The sequence below is a fragment of the Drosophila guanche genome, unplaced genomic scaffold (assembly GCF_900245975.1).
Source record: "Drosophila guanche unplaced genomic scaffold, DGUA_6, whole genome shotgun sequence".
Lineage (NCBI taxonomy): Eukaryota > Metazoa > Arthropoda > Insecta > Diptera > Drosophilidae > Drosophila > Drosophila guanche.
Genome location: NW_022995780.1, coordinates 197 through 17,246, shown reverse-complemented (window position 1 = coordinate 17,246; position 17,050 = coordinate 197). Strand labels below are relative to the sequence as shown.

Below are 17,050 nucleotides of genomic sequence, written 5' to 3'. Positions count from 1 at the left end.
AGTCGGTGAACATTGGCTTTAGCCAAGGCTATGAAAATGGAAGCATTTATTCCAGACAAATTGCCAGACGACCATAAAGAGTACAAGTAAGTGCGAAATAAATGTGCGAGAAGCGCCTTTATGACGGGTTAAATCGCGCTTTTATTAAATTATAATAGTTTGTATAATTTTCCTTATAATTTAATTATATATAATTGCTTCATGTTTGTAGGTGCCTGCAGCTGCTTAATGGACTGCGCGCCTTGATCATCTCGGTGCCCGATGGGGAGCTTGCAACGGCCGCCCTGGCCCTGACAGTCGACAGCGGATCGTTCAATGATCCGCCAAAATATAAAGGCCTGTCCTACGCACTGGGGCATTTGCTGCGCAAAGATAAACTCCTCATGCCGCATGTGGACGATTTGGGGGGCGTGTGTGGCGTCACAGCTGATCGCGAGGAGACAATGTTTCACTTTAAGGTGCCCGAACAGCACTTGATCTTGTGTCTGATGCGCCTGAAGTCGCTGCTGATGAAACGGGGCCCCCTGGAGCGTGAGCTTCTGCCGCCTATGGTGGTTTTAAAGCTCATGACCGAGGACTGCAACACGAAGCGGAATATGCTGCTGGCCAGCCTCGCCGCCGACAACTATCCGCACGGCCAGTACGATTGGAAGAATTTATCAGATCTCCAGAGGCAGGACCCCGAGAATGCGCTCGGCGCGATGATCCAACAGCTGCGACGCGACAATTTTGTGGCCAATCGTATGCACCTATGCCTGCAGTCACGCCTGCCGCTCGAGGAGCTGGAGCAGATGATCTACCACCACCTGTCCGTATTACCAGTCAACAACAGCGAGTCGATGGATACCGCAAAGCGACTCGATTATCGCCATGCGTTTCGTGCAGAGTTCCACAAGCGGGTTTTCTATGTCAAGTCAAAGTATTACAACTGCCGTCTGGATCTGACCTGGCTGCTGCCCAGTGTCCGGCAGTATTATCGCTGCAAGCCGGACAAATTCGTGACTTCGCTGCTCGACCAGGAGGGTCCTGGCAGTCTCCGTCTGTATCTACATCGTCGCCGCTGGACAGTAATGCAGATTGTGGGCATCGATGATGACGGCTTCGATCTGAATTCCATCTACTCGCTGTTCAAGCTTTCACTTACCCTCACCGACGAGGGCTACCAGCATATTGATGAGGTGCTGGCCGCCGTCTTTGCCTACATAAAGCTCATCGCTGCCGCGGACCCGGCGCTGCTGCGGAGTTTGTATGGAAAACTGCAGACAATTGCGTTCAACAATTTCCGTTTCCGCACTCAACCTGAGGCGTTGGAGAATGTCAAGAAGCTGGTGCTGAACAGTAAATATTATCCAGCGAAGGATGTGCTTACAGCCGGCGATCTCTTGCTCGAATACAACGAGCAGCACATTTCCGAAATGATTGGATCTCTGAACAAACTGGACTTTAATCTGGCGATTACTATGCAGAATGTGGTCGAACAAAATGTTCCCATGCCCTACACATGGCAGAAGATGTTTAGAGAATCGAAACCCATTGAGGGTCTGTGGCTGCCCGAACCCAATCCCTTTGTGGCCGAGGACTTAAGGATCTTTTGGCTGGAGCAGGGCCAACCGGAGCTATCACCTGGACCCCAGCGACTGATGAATACGAACGTCTGTGAGCTGTGGCACCGACTCGATGACTTGGCCTTGCAGCCCAAGGCCATTTTTTCGTTCTATTTCGTTTCTCCGCAACTGCGTCAGAGTGCCAAAAAGTAAGCCAGAACAAGGAGCTTAATCCTGTACACACCTAACCCATGCCTTATCCCTTATCCTTTTCAGAAGTGCCATGTGCTCCCTGTATGCCAACTTGTTGGAGGAGCAGCTGCTCGAGCAGCTTTATCCAGCTGCCCTTGCGGGCATAACACACTCCTTCATTGCCCGCGACAAGGGACTCGAGCTCAAGGTGCGTGGCTACAACGATAAGCTCCATTTGGCGGTGGAGGCCATCACCCAGGCGATGGTGAATGTTGCCGACAATCTAGACGAGTGTACACTGTACAGTGAACGCGAAAATCTGCATATGGAATTCTTTCATGAACTGATCATGCAGAAAATGCAGTGCAGGTAACTGAACAAATTTTTGTTCATTTGGACCTTAATCTTAATCTTAATCTTAATCTTAATGAGATGACCATCTACCCCTTAGGGACATTCGCGAGTGTTTGATTAAGGAATCTCATTGGCTGCACATTGACAAGTACAATAGCATTGCTGGCATCACGTTGGTGGACTTTAAGACATTTGTCCAGAAGTTCCATGCGGAGCTCTACATCCATGCCCTCTGTGAGGGCAACTACACGGAAGAGTCTGCCTGCAATGTGATGAATGGTGTGATCAATCGCCTGCAATGTCGTGCCATACGCGAGCCCCGATTTGTGGAGGATCGGGTGAAGGAAATGCCACTTGGCAGCTCCTACATTCGCTGCTACAGTCTCAATAAGCACGACCCCAAGTCGGTGGTCATGAACTACTATCAAATCGGACCGAATACGACGCGTGTCCATGCCATACTTCTGTTACTGGTGGGCATTATGCGCCGTCGCACTGCTGAGAATCTGCGCCACCGATTGTATATTAACGTGTGCCTTAACGGCATTGTTGGATTCTCCATTGGTGGAAAGACACTTGAAACGGGAGGAGGAGCCAAGACACTGGAGAGTGAAATCGATCTCTTCCGCATGAAGACGAAGAATATTGTCAAGAGATTGAAGACCAAGCCATTCCTGAAGTTCAGGGCGGCGCTCATTGCGGCGAAGCTCGCCCCTGACCAGGACCTTAATATGACATCGAATCGCCACTGGGATGAGATTCTCAATGGGGATTATCGGTTTGATCGGAATCAACAACTGGCCGATGCCTTGCGCACAGTAACCAAAGCGAATCTGACTTCTTTCCTGTTCGGCATGGAGGCCGAGAATAACCGAAAGCTATCGATCCAGGTCATTGGACATATACCCACCGCCAACTCTTCGGCTAATACCAATGGCAGCACCGACAGCCCCCAGTCGCCGAATTGTTCCTCGAATTGTCAAGACAATCTCTATAAGGATGTGAGCCAGCGACTGAGTCTTGTATTCCTGCCCAGGGACGGCGTCCATATGAACGCCATTGCGGATATCGATGCTTTCAAGTCGAGCCTCTACACATACCCATGCACCACGTCAAGGCCTAACAGCCGGAAGAATCTGCGTGTTGCACGCCTAAGAGAGGCACTTAAACGCACCGCCGCACAAGCTGAACAGAGTTCAAATTAAATCTTAAATCCTTAAAACACATACAAAAACTCTAAAGAGACTGCAACTAAAAGCATCAGTATCAAAGAGCTAATTAAATTTTGTACTAAAACACATATAGAAAACTCAAAAGGAAAACATTCCGACTGATTGCTACCGCCACAAGTGTCTTCTGGTATATTCTCTAGTCAAAATGTCCAAAGAAAACATACAACTATTAAGAGAATAGCTCAAAGAAACAAATATTTATGTATATCCTTAAATTAAACAAGAGCTCTGCATTTTATTTGTATGGCTCTAGAGTTGATGGCCCAGCCATACATAAATGTTAAACGAAAATGAAATATTTTATACTTATTCTGATCTTTGATAAAATCTTCAACTTCTCTGGTAGGATGAACATCTTAAGAAGTCAAGTCTCAAGTCAAGGCGATACAAAGGAACCTTGTTGCATTGTTTCTGCCGCATTCGACAGTGCTCACCCGACGTAGGTGCGTGGCCCAAAAGTGCGTCATTCGCATCGATTCAATCACTGTGTGGGTGGCTGTGCGTCAACATTCAGTGTAGCAGTTTACAGTTTACAACGATACTTGTTGTAGCTGTGCCACTCGAGCTGGTCGGGGATGTATCCAATAAGGAGGGGCAGGCGCTGGCTCCAACTGTATGAACGGTAGAAGGGGGGGTTCCGATAATTGCTTATTGTTACCTGCTCGCATTGATGCTATTTCTTATTCATTTGTATTTCGCGTGCAGACCTATGCTTAGGTCGTAGGAAGGGAATTAGGCTAGGGGGATGACTTAAGAAAAGGCGAAGTAACAGGAAGGAGAAAACTTAACCACCGAAATACCTATCCACCATGATTGACGACTGCGCTGGTCTTGTTGCGGCAGTCCTTGCCCACCCACCATGATCATCCCATAAATTCCAAGAGATATAAAAGTTTCGGATGATCCCTTATTAGTCATGGTTACTTTGTAATCTAACACAGTGAACGTTGCATGGCTCCTTGATAACAAATCTCTAGCAATTCATTTTCAACAAATTAATGATTAGGTTTATTATAATCAATGGGAGTTCATGCCTAATTTAGGGGTATGTATGTATGTATATAATGAGAAAATTATAAAACAAATTGTTTACTATCAAATAAAGGGTCTACAAAATATATATGAATAAGCGAATAAGGTGAATACTGAAATAATCGTTATAATAAGCATAATAGTTAGTGTCCATTAATTTCATTAAAAATGTAAGGATTTAATTCAGTTCAGTATGTTTTAGATTAATATGTAATTACTTTTAGTTCATTCATTTCATATTCATTTTTCGTTTATATTTAAAGGAAATTATTTTGGCTCTAATTATATGCTCATGAGTGTAAAGCTCCATAGACAAAGCCAATCTTTGAATAAGCTCCGAAAGCTCGCTCGCTTTACGTTGGCCGAAATCGCAACAACAAGAAAGACCGATCAAATATTTATTTTATGTGCATGGCAGTGAAGTCTCTAACAAGTTGAGTTTTGCAATAAAATAGGTTCTTTCACTTACGTATTTGCTTTATGTCATCTATGTCCAAAAGATCTTTCGGCGATGGGAGAGCGAACCTGGAAGCTTTTAAGAGAGAGCACACACAATTGTTCATACACACATACACATTTGATTTCTCTTCGTTTGTTTTGATTCTTTTTGGGGTTGGCTTTTAACAAATTTCATGGAATGAGTACATTTTACGTTTGTTTCTTAATGTTCTTGTCACTTGCGCTAAATATCATTGCTTTACTTTAAATTTAAATTAGTCAATATCAAAACGATGTCTGAATCCAGAAATGGCAGCGATGGCATCGGGACACAGGTATAAATTCGAGAAGCACTGCCTGTAGCCTCTAAGGTTCAATGACCTCGCAAGTGCAAACATGTTTTAATGTTTAAATGTACTGTGGAACCTATCGGGCGTCGTAGTCCTTATTCACTGTCATTATGCCGTTGATGTTAGTTGGTTTAGGGGAGCAACGCGCTAAAGCTGCTCGTGGGGGCCAGGGTGGTCTTCCAAAAATATGCCCTTCTATGGGCCCAGTGGACCCCGTAGGTATTTCTCCGGTGTTCCATGGGTAATTTCCGGTAACTGGCAGCAACCTCTTCTGCCCTCTTGTTCTTTTCGCTCCAGCTGCTGTGGTCGCGACGTATATGTACGTCTGCACTCTTTGCCAGCCTGATTTTTGGTCCCCCTTCTGTTTGTCCAAATGACAGTGGAAAACAAACAGCAATTGGGACTGTCAGTCAGAGCGAAATTCGATAAAAATATTGGCTACCCACTGTGGTGAATTGCATCCACCAGAGGGCGTGTCAAAGCTCAGCTTGCACCAGAATTTGACAACTAGAAGGACTGGTGTACTATAGTTTCAGACTGAACTTTAGCGTTAGAGTTTTTTTTATTATTTTGAGCTATGAACAAGCGTACTACATCAGTTAAGTTCCTTCAGACGTCGCCATACTCCTACGCCTGCGCATCCTGTCGGGCCCAGCTGCAAAAAAGTTTCCCAACTTCCACATATAAACATTTTCCCGATCTGCTTCGTTTCAGGTTCGTTTGTTTATTCTGTAATTATTTATTAAAAAAAAAAAAAAATAAAAACACTTAAACTAATTCTTATAACGTAAATAGATTCCAAATGTAATCAAATATTGTTGTGTTTTGTTTTCTTTTTGCATAACTACCAATCACTTTAGGTAATTGGTTTCATTTCTCTGCGTGTGTCTATTTTTGTTTCTTTTGCATTAAAATTACAATTTAAATGTCAATTCGATTTGTATAAGACTGGTTTGACTCCCCCTGTTCTTGTTCGTGCTTGAAGTCCGTTTTTGTTTTTGTCCTGTCTGTTCTAATTTTTGATGCTGTTTGAAAATACTCTTTTGCGTATAACAGAATGTATTCCAAAGTTGGATAAAATCATTAATGAGTATAATCTACTGGCATTCCCTTATGGACACACCATTTCCAGTCGAAATATGCTCTTTAAAACACTTTTAAACGGCAAGAAACTATATTGAAGTGTTTCCTTTTTGGACTAACTTAAATCTTGCTACTGCAAAAGAGTATTTAAACTTCGGGCCTACCGAAATTGTGCGGCATTCATGCGATTTTTGTTGTTTGTTCCTCTTTTTGATGTGGTGCATTTTGGCTTGTCTATTGCTTTGGTTGAGCAGCGGTTGGGAGACAGACACCAAACCGAACCAGCAGCTTGCCGCCGGACTCACAAATCGTGTATCTATGTGTGTTGTCTATTGTTTACATATATCCATACATATGTATAGCAAACTGGGGAAGAGGATATTTAATTCGGGCTATTGAGCTGGCTACTGGAGGAGTTTCAAGCAACTGCGAGGAGTGTGCAGGGGGGCTATGGGGAGAGGCCAAATATCATTTACTTGGTGGGTATGAAGCGCGCCTTGACCGCCTGACCCATGGACAGATGTAGATGCTGCTGCTGTTGCTGTTGTTGCTGCTGCTGCTGTTGCGCCTGCTGTTGCATGTGCTGGTTGATCTGCTGTTGGATGGAAAGGCCACTGGCACTGCTGATGATATGCTGGCTGTGTAGAGGCTCATTAATCTCAATCTTAATGGCTGTGGCGGCCAAGTTGCCGGTCGTCTTGTTCTTATTCTTCGGCGGACGTCCACCTACAGGGGGAAGTCCTTTAGCACGTTGAGAGGGTAGATGAAAGCTACTACTTACGCTGCCCCGTCGTGTGCTGCAGTGAAAGCGGCTGGCCTATCATCGCCAATGGCTGTTGTGGCGACTGCAACGTGACAGTCTTTTTGGATCGCTTCGGTGGCGGTAGCTCGTGATGGGAGTGATTTGTGAGCAAATGCTTGGACAGGTGCTGGCGTACGGCAAACGATTCCGTACAGTTGGCCACCGGACAACTAAGATAGCGGCCCTCAACATGCCGCTGCACATGCTTCTTCAGCAGCGAGTCCTGATTAAAGCTGCTGGGGCAGATGTCGCACTTGAACTTGAACTCGTCGTGCATCTTCAGGTGCTGGTCGAGGTGGGCCTGCTGCAGGAACTTCTCGTCGCACTTGCCACACTCATAGGGGAATGCCTGTCCGTGCGACTTCATGTGCGTGTGCAACTGTGACTGCAGCTTGAAGGTCTTATCGGGACAGCGAGGACAAAAGTAGCCGCTGACGCCCGCATGCGCCTGCAGGTGATGATTCAGTGAGGTGACCTGCGTGAACTTCTTGTTGCATACGTTGCAGCAGTATTGCTGCACCTTGTGATGTGACTTCATGTGGTTGTTGAGGTTGGTCACCTGCCGCAATCGAAGGGTTTTTAGAATTGAATTCTAATGATTTTGGCATATGGGCTGAGAATGCTCACCTGGGCAAAACTACGTCCGCACTCGGGTTCATTGCAGACGAAGGGCCGCTCCCCTGTGTGCAGGCGCCTGTGATTATTAAGGTTCGTGATCTGTGTGAAGGTCTTGCCACAGTCGACGCACGGGTAGGGACGATCGTTCGTGTGGATTCGCTCATGATTGCGCAGATTAGCCGCCTGTGTGAAGCCTGTGTTTGACAGGCAGAGAAGTCGAAGAATGGTGGTTTGGAGTTATAATGGATAGAAAGTCGAAGGGTGGTATGTGTGTACATAGAACCACACACTTACCTTTGTTGCAGTAGGTGCACACAAATTTGCGCTCCGCTGAGTGGTTCCGTATGTGCGTCATCAGCGAGGATTTGCGCGAGAACGTCTTGTTGCACAGGGGACAGGAGCCCTCCTCATTGAATATCAGATCCACCTGGGACGCGGGCGAGAGTGAGAGAAGAGAGAAAAAATACGCAAACGCAGTAAGTAAGTGAGTGCGTGAGAGGAGAATAGCGGAAGTGCGGTGAGTGCGGGTGGGGAAGTTGTAACTATCAACTAAGCACTGTTGCACTCGCTTGCGCACACACGGGCAGCACACAGGCACACGCAACTCAATCTCAAAAGCGAAGGAGAATGCTTCCTCAATCTATGCGACGCCGCCAAGGAGGACCCCTGGGGAGGCGCCTACAAGATGGTGGTCGGAAGCAGAGCCTCAACGGACCCAGTAGTGTTGGAGGGGATCTTTAGGACCTTGTTCCCGCAAGGGCGGCCCATAACAACATCCCCGAGCCCCGAGCACAGCCTGGACGACATCTGCGAGGTCACGGAGGTCCAAGCCGGGAAAGCCGCCGGGCGAGATGTCCTCCTTCAGGCCCATCTGCCTCCTGGACACGATAGGGAAGGTTTTCGAGAAGGTGATCGCCACGAGGCTGAGTGCAGCCATCGAAGCAGCAGGCGACCTCTCCCCGGAGCAATACGGGTTCAGGAAGGGGAAGTCGACGCTGGACGCCATCTCCAAGGTGGTAAAAAAGGCAGAGGAAGCCTGCGCTGGTTCCAGATGGAGAGGAGGGTCCAAATCCTACTGTCTCGTGGTGATACTCGACATAAGGAACGCCTTCCACTCGACCGATTGGAGCCGCACATATCCCTGGATACCTGCAGAGGATAGCACGTAGCTACTTCAGCGACAGGGTGCTGACGTACGAGACCAGTCTGGGTTCCAGGGCATACAAAGTCTCAGCCGGAGTCCCTCAGGACTCCGTTTTGGGCCTCTGCTTTGGAACGAAATGTACGACGCAGTCCTGAGACTACCGATGCCAGCCAACATCAGCATGGTGGGGTTTGCGGACGACGTCGCCATAGTGGTGGTGGCCAAGCACCTCGCCGCAGTGGAGGAGCTCGCCAACGCGGCCTTCCGAGTCGTGGAGTCGTGGCTTACGGTTGCCGGATTGGACCTGGCAGCGCAGAAGACTGAGGCGGTGCTCATATCGAGCTGTAGAAACAGCAAGTGTGCAGGTCGGTGGCACCACGATACGCTCGCAGAGGGCAATCAAGTACCTCGGGGTGCTCATCTACACCCGCCTCTCATACAAGGAGCACTTGGAGTACGTGCAGAGGAAGGCCAGCGGAACCGCAGGAGCGCTCTCGCGAATGCTTCTCAACACCAGAGTCCCGAAGCAGGCAACGCGGAAGCTCCTGAAGAGTGTTGTGACGTCGCAGATCCTGTACGCAGCGCCCGCGTGGGCGAAAGCCACACAGGTGAAGACCTACATGCGAGGCGTGGAGGCGACGTACAGACTGTGTGCCGTAAGGATCGCGTGCTCGTTCCGGACTGTGTCGGACGAAGCAGCGCTGGTCATCGCCGGGCAAGTCCCGGAAGCGAGGCGACAAGAGCCGAGCTGAAGGCTACCGCAAGGAGGAACAGCATCAGTAGATGGCAGACCCAGTGGGACGGTTCATCTAAGGGGCGCTGGACATATTCCCGCATCCCGAAGCTGCAAGACTGGATCGTTAGGAAGCACGGCCAGGTAGATTTCTATCTCACCCAGGCGCTTAGTGGACACGGCTGCTTTCGCAGCTACCTCAAGCGCTTCGGCCATGACTCGGAGGACTGGTGCCCAGCGTGGTGCACCGGAATAGTGCCACAGGTTTGACCACGAGCGTCTACGCCTGGAGGCAGTAGTAGGCGCCAGGATCTCTACCTAGACATTGGTGCCGATCATGCTGGCTGAGCCAAGGGCATGGGAAGCGGCCGCAGAGTTCGCCTCTAGCGTTATGCGAACTCTGAGAGTTTTGGAGAGAAGGCGTAAAGACGGAGTAGGAGCCTTCGAGCGTGCGAAGCAATGCTTTGCGGCAGTACCGCGAGCGTTGTGCGCCCACTCCCAAATACGGCACGCATTAACATTTTACCCACTAGTGTAAGAATGAAGTATTAAAGCAAGCAAATAGAATAGAAGGAATAAACGAATGAATACAAAAAAAACACAACTCACGCTCAACAAGCTGGCTGCCAAAAATATGGACTGCAAATCCCCGTACAAATTCAGTTTGTTTATTTGCGATTGCTCTCCCTGTGACAAGTCTATAATTATATTTTTTTTCTATTTGATTTTGTGTTGCATGCTACGCACTGCATGCCACACACCACCCGCACACAGAAAGCGTCAAGCGAAAAATGAACTTTTTTCGCCTTAGATTTACACACAGCGCGCACAGAAAACGCTGAGCGTCGACGCTGGCATCGACAGAGCGCAGATATTAATGAAAGAAAAGAAAAAAAAAAACCATATATATGTGTATATATGTATAAATATAAATATAAAGGAAAACAAGAAAATGAGCAGATATGTGCACAGCAAGTCGAAGAGTGAATACCCTCACAGTGCAATTGGCACAAGACTCAGTTTAAATGTTCCCATTGGCGGACGATAAGTACTTACTAGGTGGACGGACTCATCTATATTTTAACAAATTACAGTTTAAAATGACTGCACATGGCTTTGCACCACAGGAGTGTATTAGTAGGGTATTCGTAAGAGCAATATTGCCAAAATAATTTTTCTGCAAATCTCAGTTGCATGGTGGAAAAAAAGGCAAAAGAACAGGCAAAGAAACGGCGGAAAATAAGAAGTGGGTAAAGAAGCAGAAGAAGGAGCCAAGTCGAGGCGAATGTGCAAGCAAATATACACATGGATTTCTATACGTATGTATGTATGTATGGACATATATGTGCGAATAATTATGTGCTGCTGCTGATTCTTGTCTGTGTGTATGAGTGGGAGTAGCAAGTGCAGTTATCTGTAAAAGAGGAATGGAAAACAACACGAAAAAAACAGTGTAAACAGTCAAATGCAAGGTGTATTTATGTAAGGTGAGGAAATCCCGCCCTGCTTTATTGCTATTTTGTTGATAGATCTCTCCCGTTATCTCTGCGTCAAGCAACGAATAAAGAACATGAAAGAAAATAGTCAACTTGTAGAGAAAAACTTCGTGTGAATGCTTCACCGTACTCGAATACACCGTGGGCAAGTTCAGCCCATGTTGGTGTGTGTGTGCGTGGGAGGGTAACGTTTGCTGTGACTGACACTGTGACATTTAGACAGAGCAATCGCTATCCGTCTCGCTTTTATCAGCGTAAACTTACATCTTCAGAATCGTCCTGCGATTGTAGGTTCTCGGAAGAGCTCGATGATTGCATTTGTTGTTGCTGTTGATGCTGCTGCTGCTGGTGTAGCTGCAGCACAGCGACGGCAGCAGCATTACTGCCGTTCGTCAGCTGCTGCGCCACTGCAGCAGCGTCACTATCACTGGACGTCGATGACGATGCGACAGCGGCGGCAGCGGCTGCTGCAACAGCCGCCGATACGGAAGCAGCAGTCGATCCGGCTTCTGCCCCCCGCACTGCTTGATGGAAGTTTGTATTGTTTGTCAGCTGTTCAGAGCAGCGTACGCACGTGGGTATGCTATAGCCGGGCACTTGGAATAACTGTAAATAGAAAAAAAAGGGAGGGAGAGGGTAAGATATGAGTATTGGACCAATTGGACCAAAATGGAAAGTGCGTTTTGCCTTTTTCTTTTCGCTTTGATAAAAAACAAGAAACAAAGTAATAATCATAATACGATTTATTTAATGTATCCCCCCATTCCAACCCAACCTAACCAACCCGGTACCAACACACTTATTCCTCCCACCACAAAATATCAAGCAAGAAGATAAACACACACATGCCCATTCTGCGCTGGCAGCAGAAGTTGAAGTTGAATTTATTAGAAGGTATGGATTTTCACTAGAGCGTAAAACATTTGCTCATGTGCTCAACAGCATGGTGGGACTTCCTCACCTTCCTTTAATATATCTTGCGCAAGTAATTTTGTTGCTGTTTTCATTTCATGTTATTTCTGTTTCTTTCTTCTTCGTATTGTTATTCTTTTGCTTTTGTGTTTTGTTTTGACTCTGCCAACGTCGAGAGTGCAGAGGCGTATGACCTGATGTGTATCACTAAAAAGGGGGTTTGGTTGGAATCGGGACTTGAGGGTTTTATGCTGCTGTTGCAACAGTTTCCAGTTAGCGAGATTCATATTGGATCACAAATTTGAAGTGACCCCTGTGCCGCTGTCACTGTGTTTCTTTATGTGTGGTTTATGGTGGTAGAGGTAGGTAGAGAGGTGAAAAGGAGTCAAAGAGAAAAGTAAGCAGGCCAGCGCAGCCAGTGCGCAAGCAAAATGTAAAAATAATATTTTTTCAAGTTGTCGGCTTGAACAACTTTTTTTTGTGTCTAAAAATAAATATGTTCGGCAATAGTTTTTTGGGGTCGCATATGTGTATGTGTGTATGTTTGTAAATACATGTGTGCGAGCGATCAAAGCTGTTGGCTGTGAATGAGAGACGCAGACGGAAAACAATGCGCGCGCTTTTCAACCCCCACCCAATGCCCAACCGTAAACAGCACCAAAGCAGAGGCCGCAGCAGCTGAATCCCCGCACAATTGTTAAATTCCTTAAACTCCTCCTCCACCACATGGACATTCCCCCACATCTTTGCAAACAGTTAAAATCAATAACTATAATGTAATCATTTCTTATTCTGACTTACCGTTGCTGTTTGGAAGCAGAGTCTACAGATGGTGTCCATGACGCTGCTTCTCCTCCGCCTCTTCCAGCTTGGTGGGAATAGTGTGGGCGGGAGCAGGACAACGTGCAATCACAGATTTGGTTCTCTCACTCTTATTCTTGCTAATACTGTTGTTTCTGTCGTTGCGCGAAGAAGAGGGACGAGGAAGACATTAACTAAAGTTACCGGTTGGAATTTATTTAGTTTACTGTTTTAATTTGTTTTATTCTTTTACAAAAATCAAATTAATTCATCTTTCAAATTGGCACCTTAAATAAGTTACGATTCACGAAAGTCAAATACTAATTTTACATTTGATTGCATGTCCATATGTAACTACAATGTTGCTTTGGTTTTTTTTACACAAAAAATAATATCACGGTTGCTGCTCTTCTCTTCTTATTTCTGTTGTTGCGTTTGCTTCTCTCACTTCTTCCCTTTACCGTTGTTTTTGATTGCCTTGCACTTGCACATGCCAATGTTTTTGTTGTCGCTATTGAGTTTGCTCCGTATTTTTGTTGCTTGATTTGTTTCTTTTTCGGCGTAGGGTTGCAATCACACAAAACAACCAAAAAATAAAAAAAGAAGCAGCGCTCTTAATTCTTTTTTTGTATTTTTTTTTTCGCCTCCGACGTCGCTAGTGTGACCGCGGAGATATCGCATACCGATAGACCCTCGGAAATATACCAACATATACCGTTTAATTTTAAAAACATACTGTAAATATACCGTTCATTTATAATAATTTTCCTGACATTGATCCTCTGTTCAATATTACCAGCTAGTTAGGACTCTCAGCTGTAAAACTGTAATTTTACGCGAATCATCATTCCACAAGACTGATGTTCATGACTTAAATATATTGGATTGATTGTCATATAAGGCTAAAACTAAAAAGGTTTACCAAAAAAAATAGCATTAAAGTTATGTGGCTGGTCATTTGAAAATTTGTTGCTGGCCAACCGATAGTGTAGTAGTTGTATGCGCACTTGTGTACCCTATTTGCCAAAATTAATATTAAAATTCAATTTTGCCAGCTGCTTTTAAACATCAGCAATGACTTTGTCTTAGACTGACATGCTTTTCATATGTTTTCTATGTGTATGCATATGTACGTACATATGTACTATATACATATATACTATATAAAACCTAGATACATTCTCGGTACCTATAAACTGCAAAATGTTGTTGAGATGGCTCAAATTTTAGCTTTTCGAGGATATCCATCCCTCCAAGGGTACTAAATGTAGATTATTCCGTGCCAAATGTTGGGGAACAGCGCTGCTCACTTTTCGCAGCATGCTGCTGTCCCATAAAATTTATGTTTCCAACGGTACATACATAATTGGCGACGGAATTTAACGAGAAAATCCTTAAGGGACATTTTAAACATGCGTATGGGAGTTTCGAAACCCTATATACTTAAATATACCCTAACAATGGAATTGAAAAGACGGATGAAATTTATGAAATATACCCTTATAAGCCGATATATTGTAAATATACACACATTGAACTCATTTTTGTAGTTAAAAAATCCTCAAAAGTATATAATAAACCGTACTGGGCTGTAGATGTTATTGTTTCTTTGCATGTGTGTAAGTGGAGGAATAGGGAAGAATGCTCCTGAGGCCCTGAGACCTGTTACGCGACACTCCAAGCAAATGCGCAACAGCTGGGTGCGCAGATTGAAATATTTAAAATGCTAGTGAAATGAGCAATTATGATCGTTTATAACAAATATTATTGATAACCAAAGTACAAAAAAGCACAAATATAAAGTATTTTAAATACAATTAATTACTTTGGAAATTACTTATACATATTAACATTAATAACAGATAAAACGTTTTCAAACCGAATTTAAGGTGAAATTTTGAAATAAAATAATTGAAAGCCATCAAATGCAATAGACAAATGTCCAGAAGAACAGGTTAAACACCAGAAAGGCCACTGGGAATACCAAACGAGCACGACTATCGATCCACATGGCAATCTCCTGCGGCGTAAGCGTGGTCCAGCCAGTAAAATCCATCTCCTCCGCTCCATTGCCACTGCCCTCCGATCGATTGTTGTTGTACATCTGCGGTGTGGTTTCGCTTAGAGCAGCCGCTGGCTGCCCAGATGGTGGTACAGTAAAGGCGCTCTCCACAAACGATATATCTATCTTCTGGCTGGAGGCGCTCATGGCCTGGCCACTGCCCATCCGCTTCTGGCTGGTGAAACCCTCCCTCCTTTGGCCCATCACCTGTCCCTCTGTGATTGTAGTGATGGGCAAGTTGACAGTGAGGTAGTTGTTGAAGCCAGCACCGCCCAGAGAACTGGTGTCCAGTTGGCGGGCCATGCCAGAGAAGGAGCGCGAGCGGGCGTGACTGCGACGACGCAGCAAATGGGGGGACAGCGTGGACTTGAGGATGTGCTTGCTGTTGAGCTTCTTGAGGGGCACATTCTGCTTGCGGCGCCAGATTGTGTTCACAAAAGCAAACTCAACCATGCTGCCAAATATGAAGATGGTGCAGCCGAGAAACCACACCTCCGAGACCTTGATGTAGCTCACCTTGGGCAGCGTTTTGCCTGTCAACGAATGGAATGGATGATATATCAGATGAGTATCATACTTCAATTAAAGTTCCGTCACTCCCATGCTCACCCTGCGCCGAGGCCAGCGTTATGAAGGTCAGCATGGTGCTGGTCCCAAGCGTTATCCGGGGCGGAGCCTGGTCCGCCTGCAGCCAAAAAGACACCCACGATATGGCCACAATTAGCATCGAGGGAAAGAAATAGTCCATCAAGTAGAAGCCCACCACGCGCGTCAGGTGGACGGTAAAGCTGAGCGAGCTGTAGTTACCGGCAAAGGCGCCGTGCCGCAAATCACTGAGATCCGCATTGATCACCGTCTCGTTGGACCAGGAGCGCTGCAGCAGGAACTCGGTTAGGTGCAGGGCCGGATCGTAGGTAATCGGTCGCTTCTGCTCCCAGTGGAGTACCAGCTCCGAGGTATTGTACATCCAGCTTTCGAGCACTGTGGAGCAGTCCTGCTCATCAAAGGGGAACTTCTTCAGGTTCAGCCAGCAGTAAAGCGTAGCCTTGATGCGGTTCGAGACGATGACCGTGCCGTCCGGCGAGATGGACGTGAGAATGTCCTTCTCCGTGGTGCCTGAGGAGGTGCGAGAGAGGATTTATTGTGAACCAATTACCAATCGATGGGCGGTAACCCACCCAAAATGCTGGAGTCACGTTCGTTGGCCAGGAAGATGTGAGGCATCCAGAGAGAGTCGCGTAGCTGCTGCTCCCCAAGGATGGGCTGCCGGCGCTTGGGGCTGACACTGCGAAAGTTTAGCCGCGGGTCCAGGTATCGCATCTGCAGCAGGGCGTAGATCTTGAACTGCAGATCGTGGGCCTCCAGATTCTGCATAAAGTAAATGTAGGCGCGCATGTAGACGTCCACCGGTAGGCGCGTGCCCGTCTCCGTGTAGGTGATGGGGCGCTCCAGCCGGTCGTACCGGCAGCCGTGCGTCAGACGGTCCAGCAGCTGCGTCTGCGACATGTTATCGCCGTCGGCCAGCGTGGGACACTCCTCGTCGAAGGCACTCTCCCCGCCCTGCAGGCAACTGATCAAAATGGAGATAATCAGCGACCAATTCATGTCACTGGACTGGTACAAAATTTAACAAACACAAAAAACAAGCGAAAGCCACGCTAAACTCTAACGGTTAATTTAATATGGCTGCCCAGCAGTGTGACCAGAATTCGCAATTATCGATCAAATATACCGAAACATACTTTTTCTTTTTAAAAATATACCGTAAAATATACCGTGAATCTAAAATCATTTTCCTCGATTTTGATGTTCAGTTCAATATTACCAGCTGGTTAGGACTCTCAACTTTAAAAATGTTATTTTACTCGAATCATCACTCAATTCCCCGCAGGATTGGCTGATTTTATGATACATCTTTCTTCAATTGATTGCATAATAAGGCTAAAACTAAAAAGGTAAACCAAAAAAATATATTTGCCATACTTTATGATATATGTTAATCCATTAAATTAACTGCTTTTAATAATTAACAATGACTTTGTCTTAGACTAACATGCTTTTAATGTCCTATTTTTGTATGTACTATATACAAAAGTCGTTTACAATTGATTCTAGGCTTTGTCATTGTATTAAATAATGTTTTTATATGTAACTAGCGCGGCACCAGGTGATCAATGATCCTCCCAATTTACTATGTTACAAATTACATTGGCATCACATCCATTGTCGTTTGTAAAATAAATTACAAACTTTTAAT

At 45.9% G+C, this 17,050-nt stretch overlaps 3 protein-coding genes across 5 annotated transcripts; 1 reads left to right on the top strand and 2 right to left on the bottom strand.

Annotated features, from left to right (window-relative positions):
• Window positions 1-36: 36 nt before the first annotated feature.
• On the top strand, window positions 37-3,295 carry LOC117591416 (nardilysin-like). The gene is made up of 4 exons (XM_034284669.1): window positions 37-86; window positions 212-1,753; window positions 1,821-2,105; window positions 2,188-3,295. Exons 1-4 carry the CDS (start codon window positions 37-39, stop codon window positions 3,293-3,295), a joined length of 2,985 nt encoding a protein of 994 aa, XP_034140560.1.
• A 3,143-nt stretch (window positions 3,296-6,438) lies between these two features.
• Window positions 6,439-13,338, bottom strand: LOC117591400 (gastrula zinc finger protein XlCGF8.2DB). 3 transcript variants are annotated; one of them, XM_034284646.1, is made up of 7 exons: window positions 13,193-13,338; window positions 12,732-12,886; window positions 11,283-11,624; window positions 7,940-8,072; window positions 7,655-7,839; window positions 7,007-7,586; window positions 6,439-6,951 (listed from the first exon to the last, which is right to left on the bottom strand). In XM_034284646.1, exons 2-7 carry the CDS (start codon window positions 12,768-12,770, stop codon window positions 6,698-6,700), a joined length of 1,533 nt encoding a protein of 510 aa, XP_034140537.1. In that variant the 5' UTR covers window positions 12,771-12,886; window positions 13,193-13,338; the 3' UTR covers window positions 6,439-6,697. The 3 variants fall into 3 exon arrangements, with proteins under 3 accessions (XP_034140537.1, XP_034140536.1, XP_034140538.1); XM_034284645.1 differs by having other exon boundaries at window positions 12,732-12,799; window positions 12,924-13,336; XM_034284647.1 differs by lacking the exons at window positions 11,283-11,624; window positions 12,732-12,886; window positions 13,193-13,338 and adding an exon at window positions 10,132-10,272.
• Window positions 13,339-14,473: 1,135 nt separating this feature from the next.
• LOC117591399 (glycine receptor subunit alpha-4) lies at window positions 14,474-16,481 on the bottom strand. The gene is made up of 3 exons (XM_034284644.1): window positions 15,972-16,481; window positions 15,403-15,909; window positions 14,474-15,326 (listed from the first exon to the last, which is right to left on the bottom strand). The coding sequence occupies exons 1-3, from the start codon at window positions 16,396-16,398 to the stop codon at window positions 14,653-14,655; spliced, it is 1,608 nt and encodes a 535-aa protein (XP_034140535.1). The 5' UTR covers window positions 16,399-16,481; the 3' UTR covers window positions 14,474-14,652.
• Between the last annotated feature and the right edge of the window lie 569 nt (window positions 16,482-17,050).

Bases quoted from the DNA above. Each gene is read 5' to 3' on its own strand.
- LOC117591416 (XM_034284669.1), top strand. From the start codon at position 37: ATGGAAGCATTTATTCCAGACAAATTGCCAGACGACCATAAAGAGTAC. The intron at 87-211 runs GTAAGTGCGAAA...TCATGTTTGTAG, and splicing joins GACGACCATAAAGAGTACAA to GTGCCTGCAGCTGCTTAATG. The intron at 2,106-2,187 runs GTAACTGAACAA...TCTACCCCTTAG, and splicing joins ATGCAGAAAATGCAGTGCAG to GGACATTCGCGAGTGTTTGA.
- LOC117591400 (XM_034284646.1), bottom strand. From the start codon at position 12,770: ATGGACACCATCTGTAGACTCTGCTTCCAAACAGCAACG. The intron at 11,625-12,731 runs GTAAGTCAGAAT...TTCTATTTACAG, and splicing joins TCTGCTTCCAAACAGCAACG to TTATTCCAAGTGCCCGGCTA. The intron at 7,587-7,654 runs GTGAGCATTCTC...CGATTGCGGCAG, and splicing joins GCGGACGTAGTTTTGCCCAG to GTGACCAACCTCAACAACCA.
- LOC117591399 (XM_034284644.1), bottom strand. From the start codon at position 16,398: ATGAATTGGTCGCTGATTATCTCCATTTTGATCAGTTGCCTGCAGGGC. The intron at 15,910-15,971 runs GTGGGTTACCGC...GCACCTCCTCAG, and splicing joins ACGTGACTCCAGCATTTTGG to GCACCACGGAGAAGGACATT. The intron at 15,327-15,402 runs GTGAGCATGGGA...ATTCGTTGACAG, and splicing joins AACGCTGGCCTCGGCGCAGG to GCAAAACGCTGCCCAAGGTG.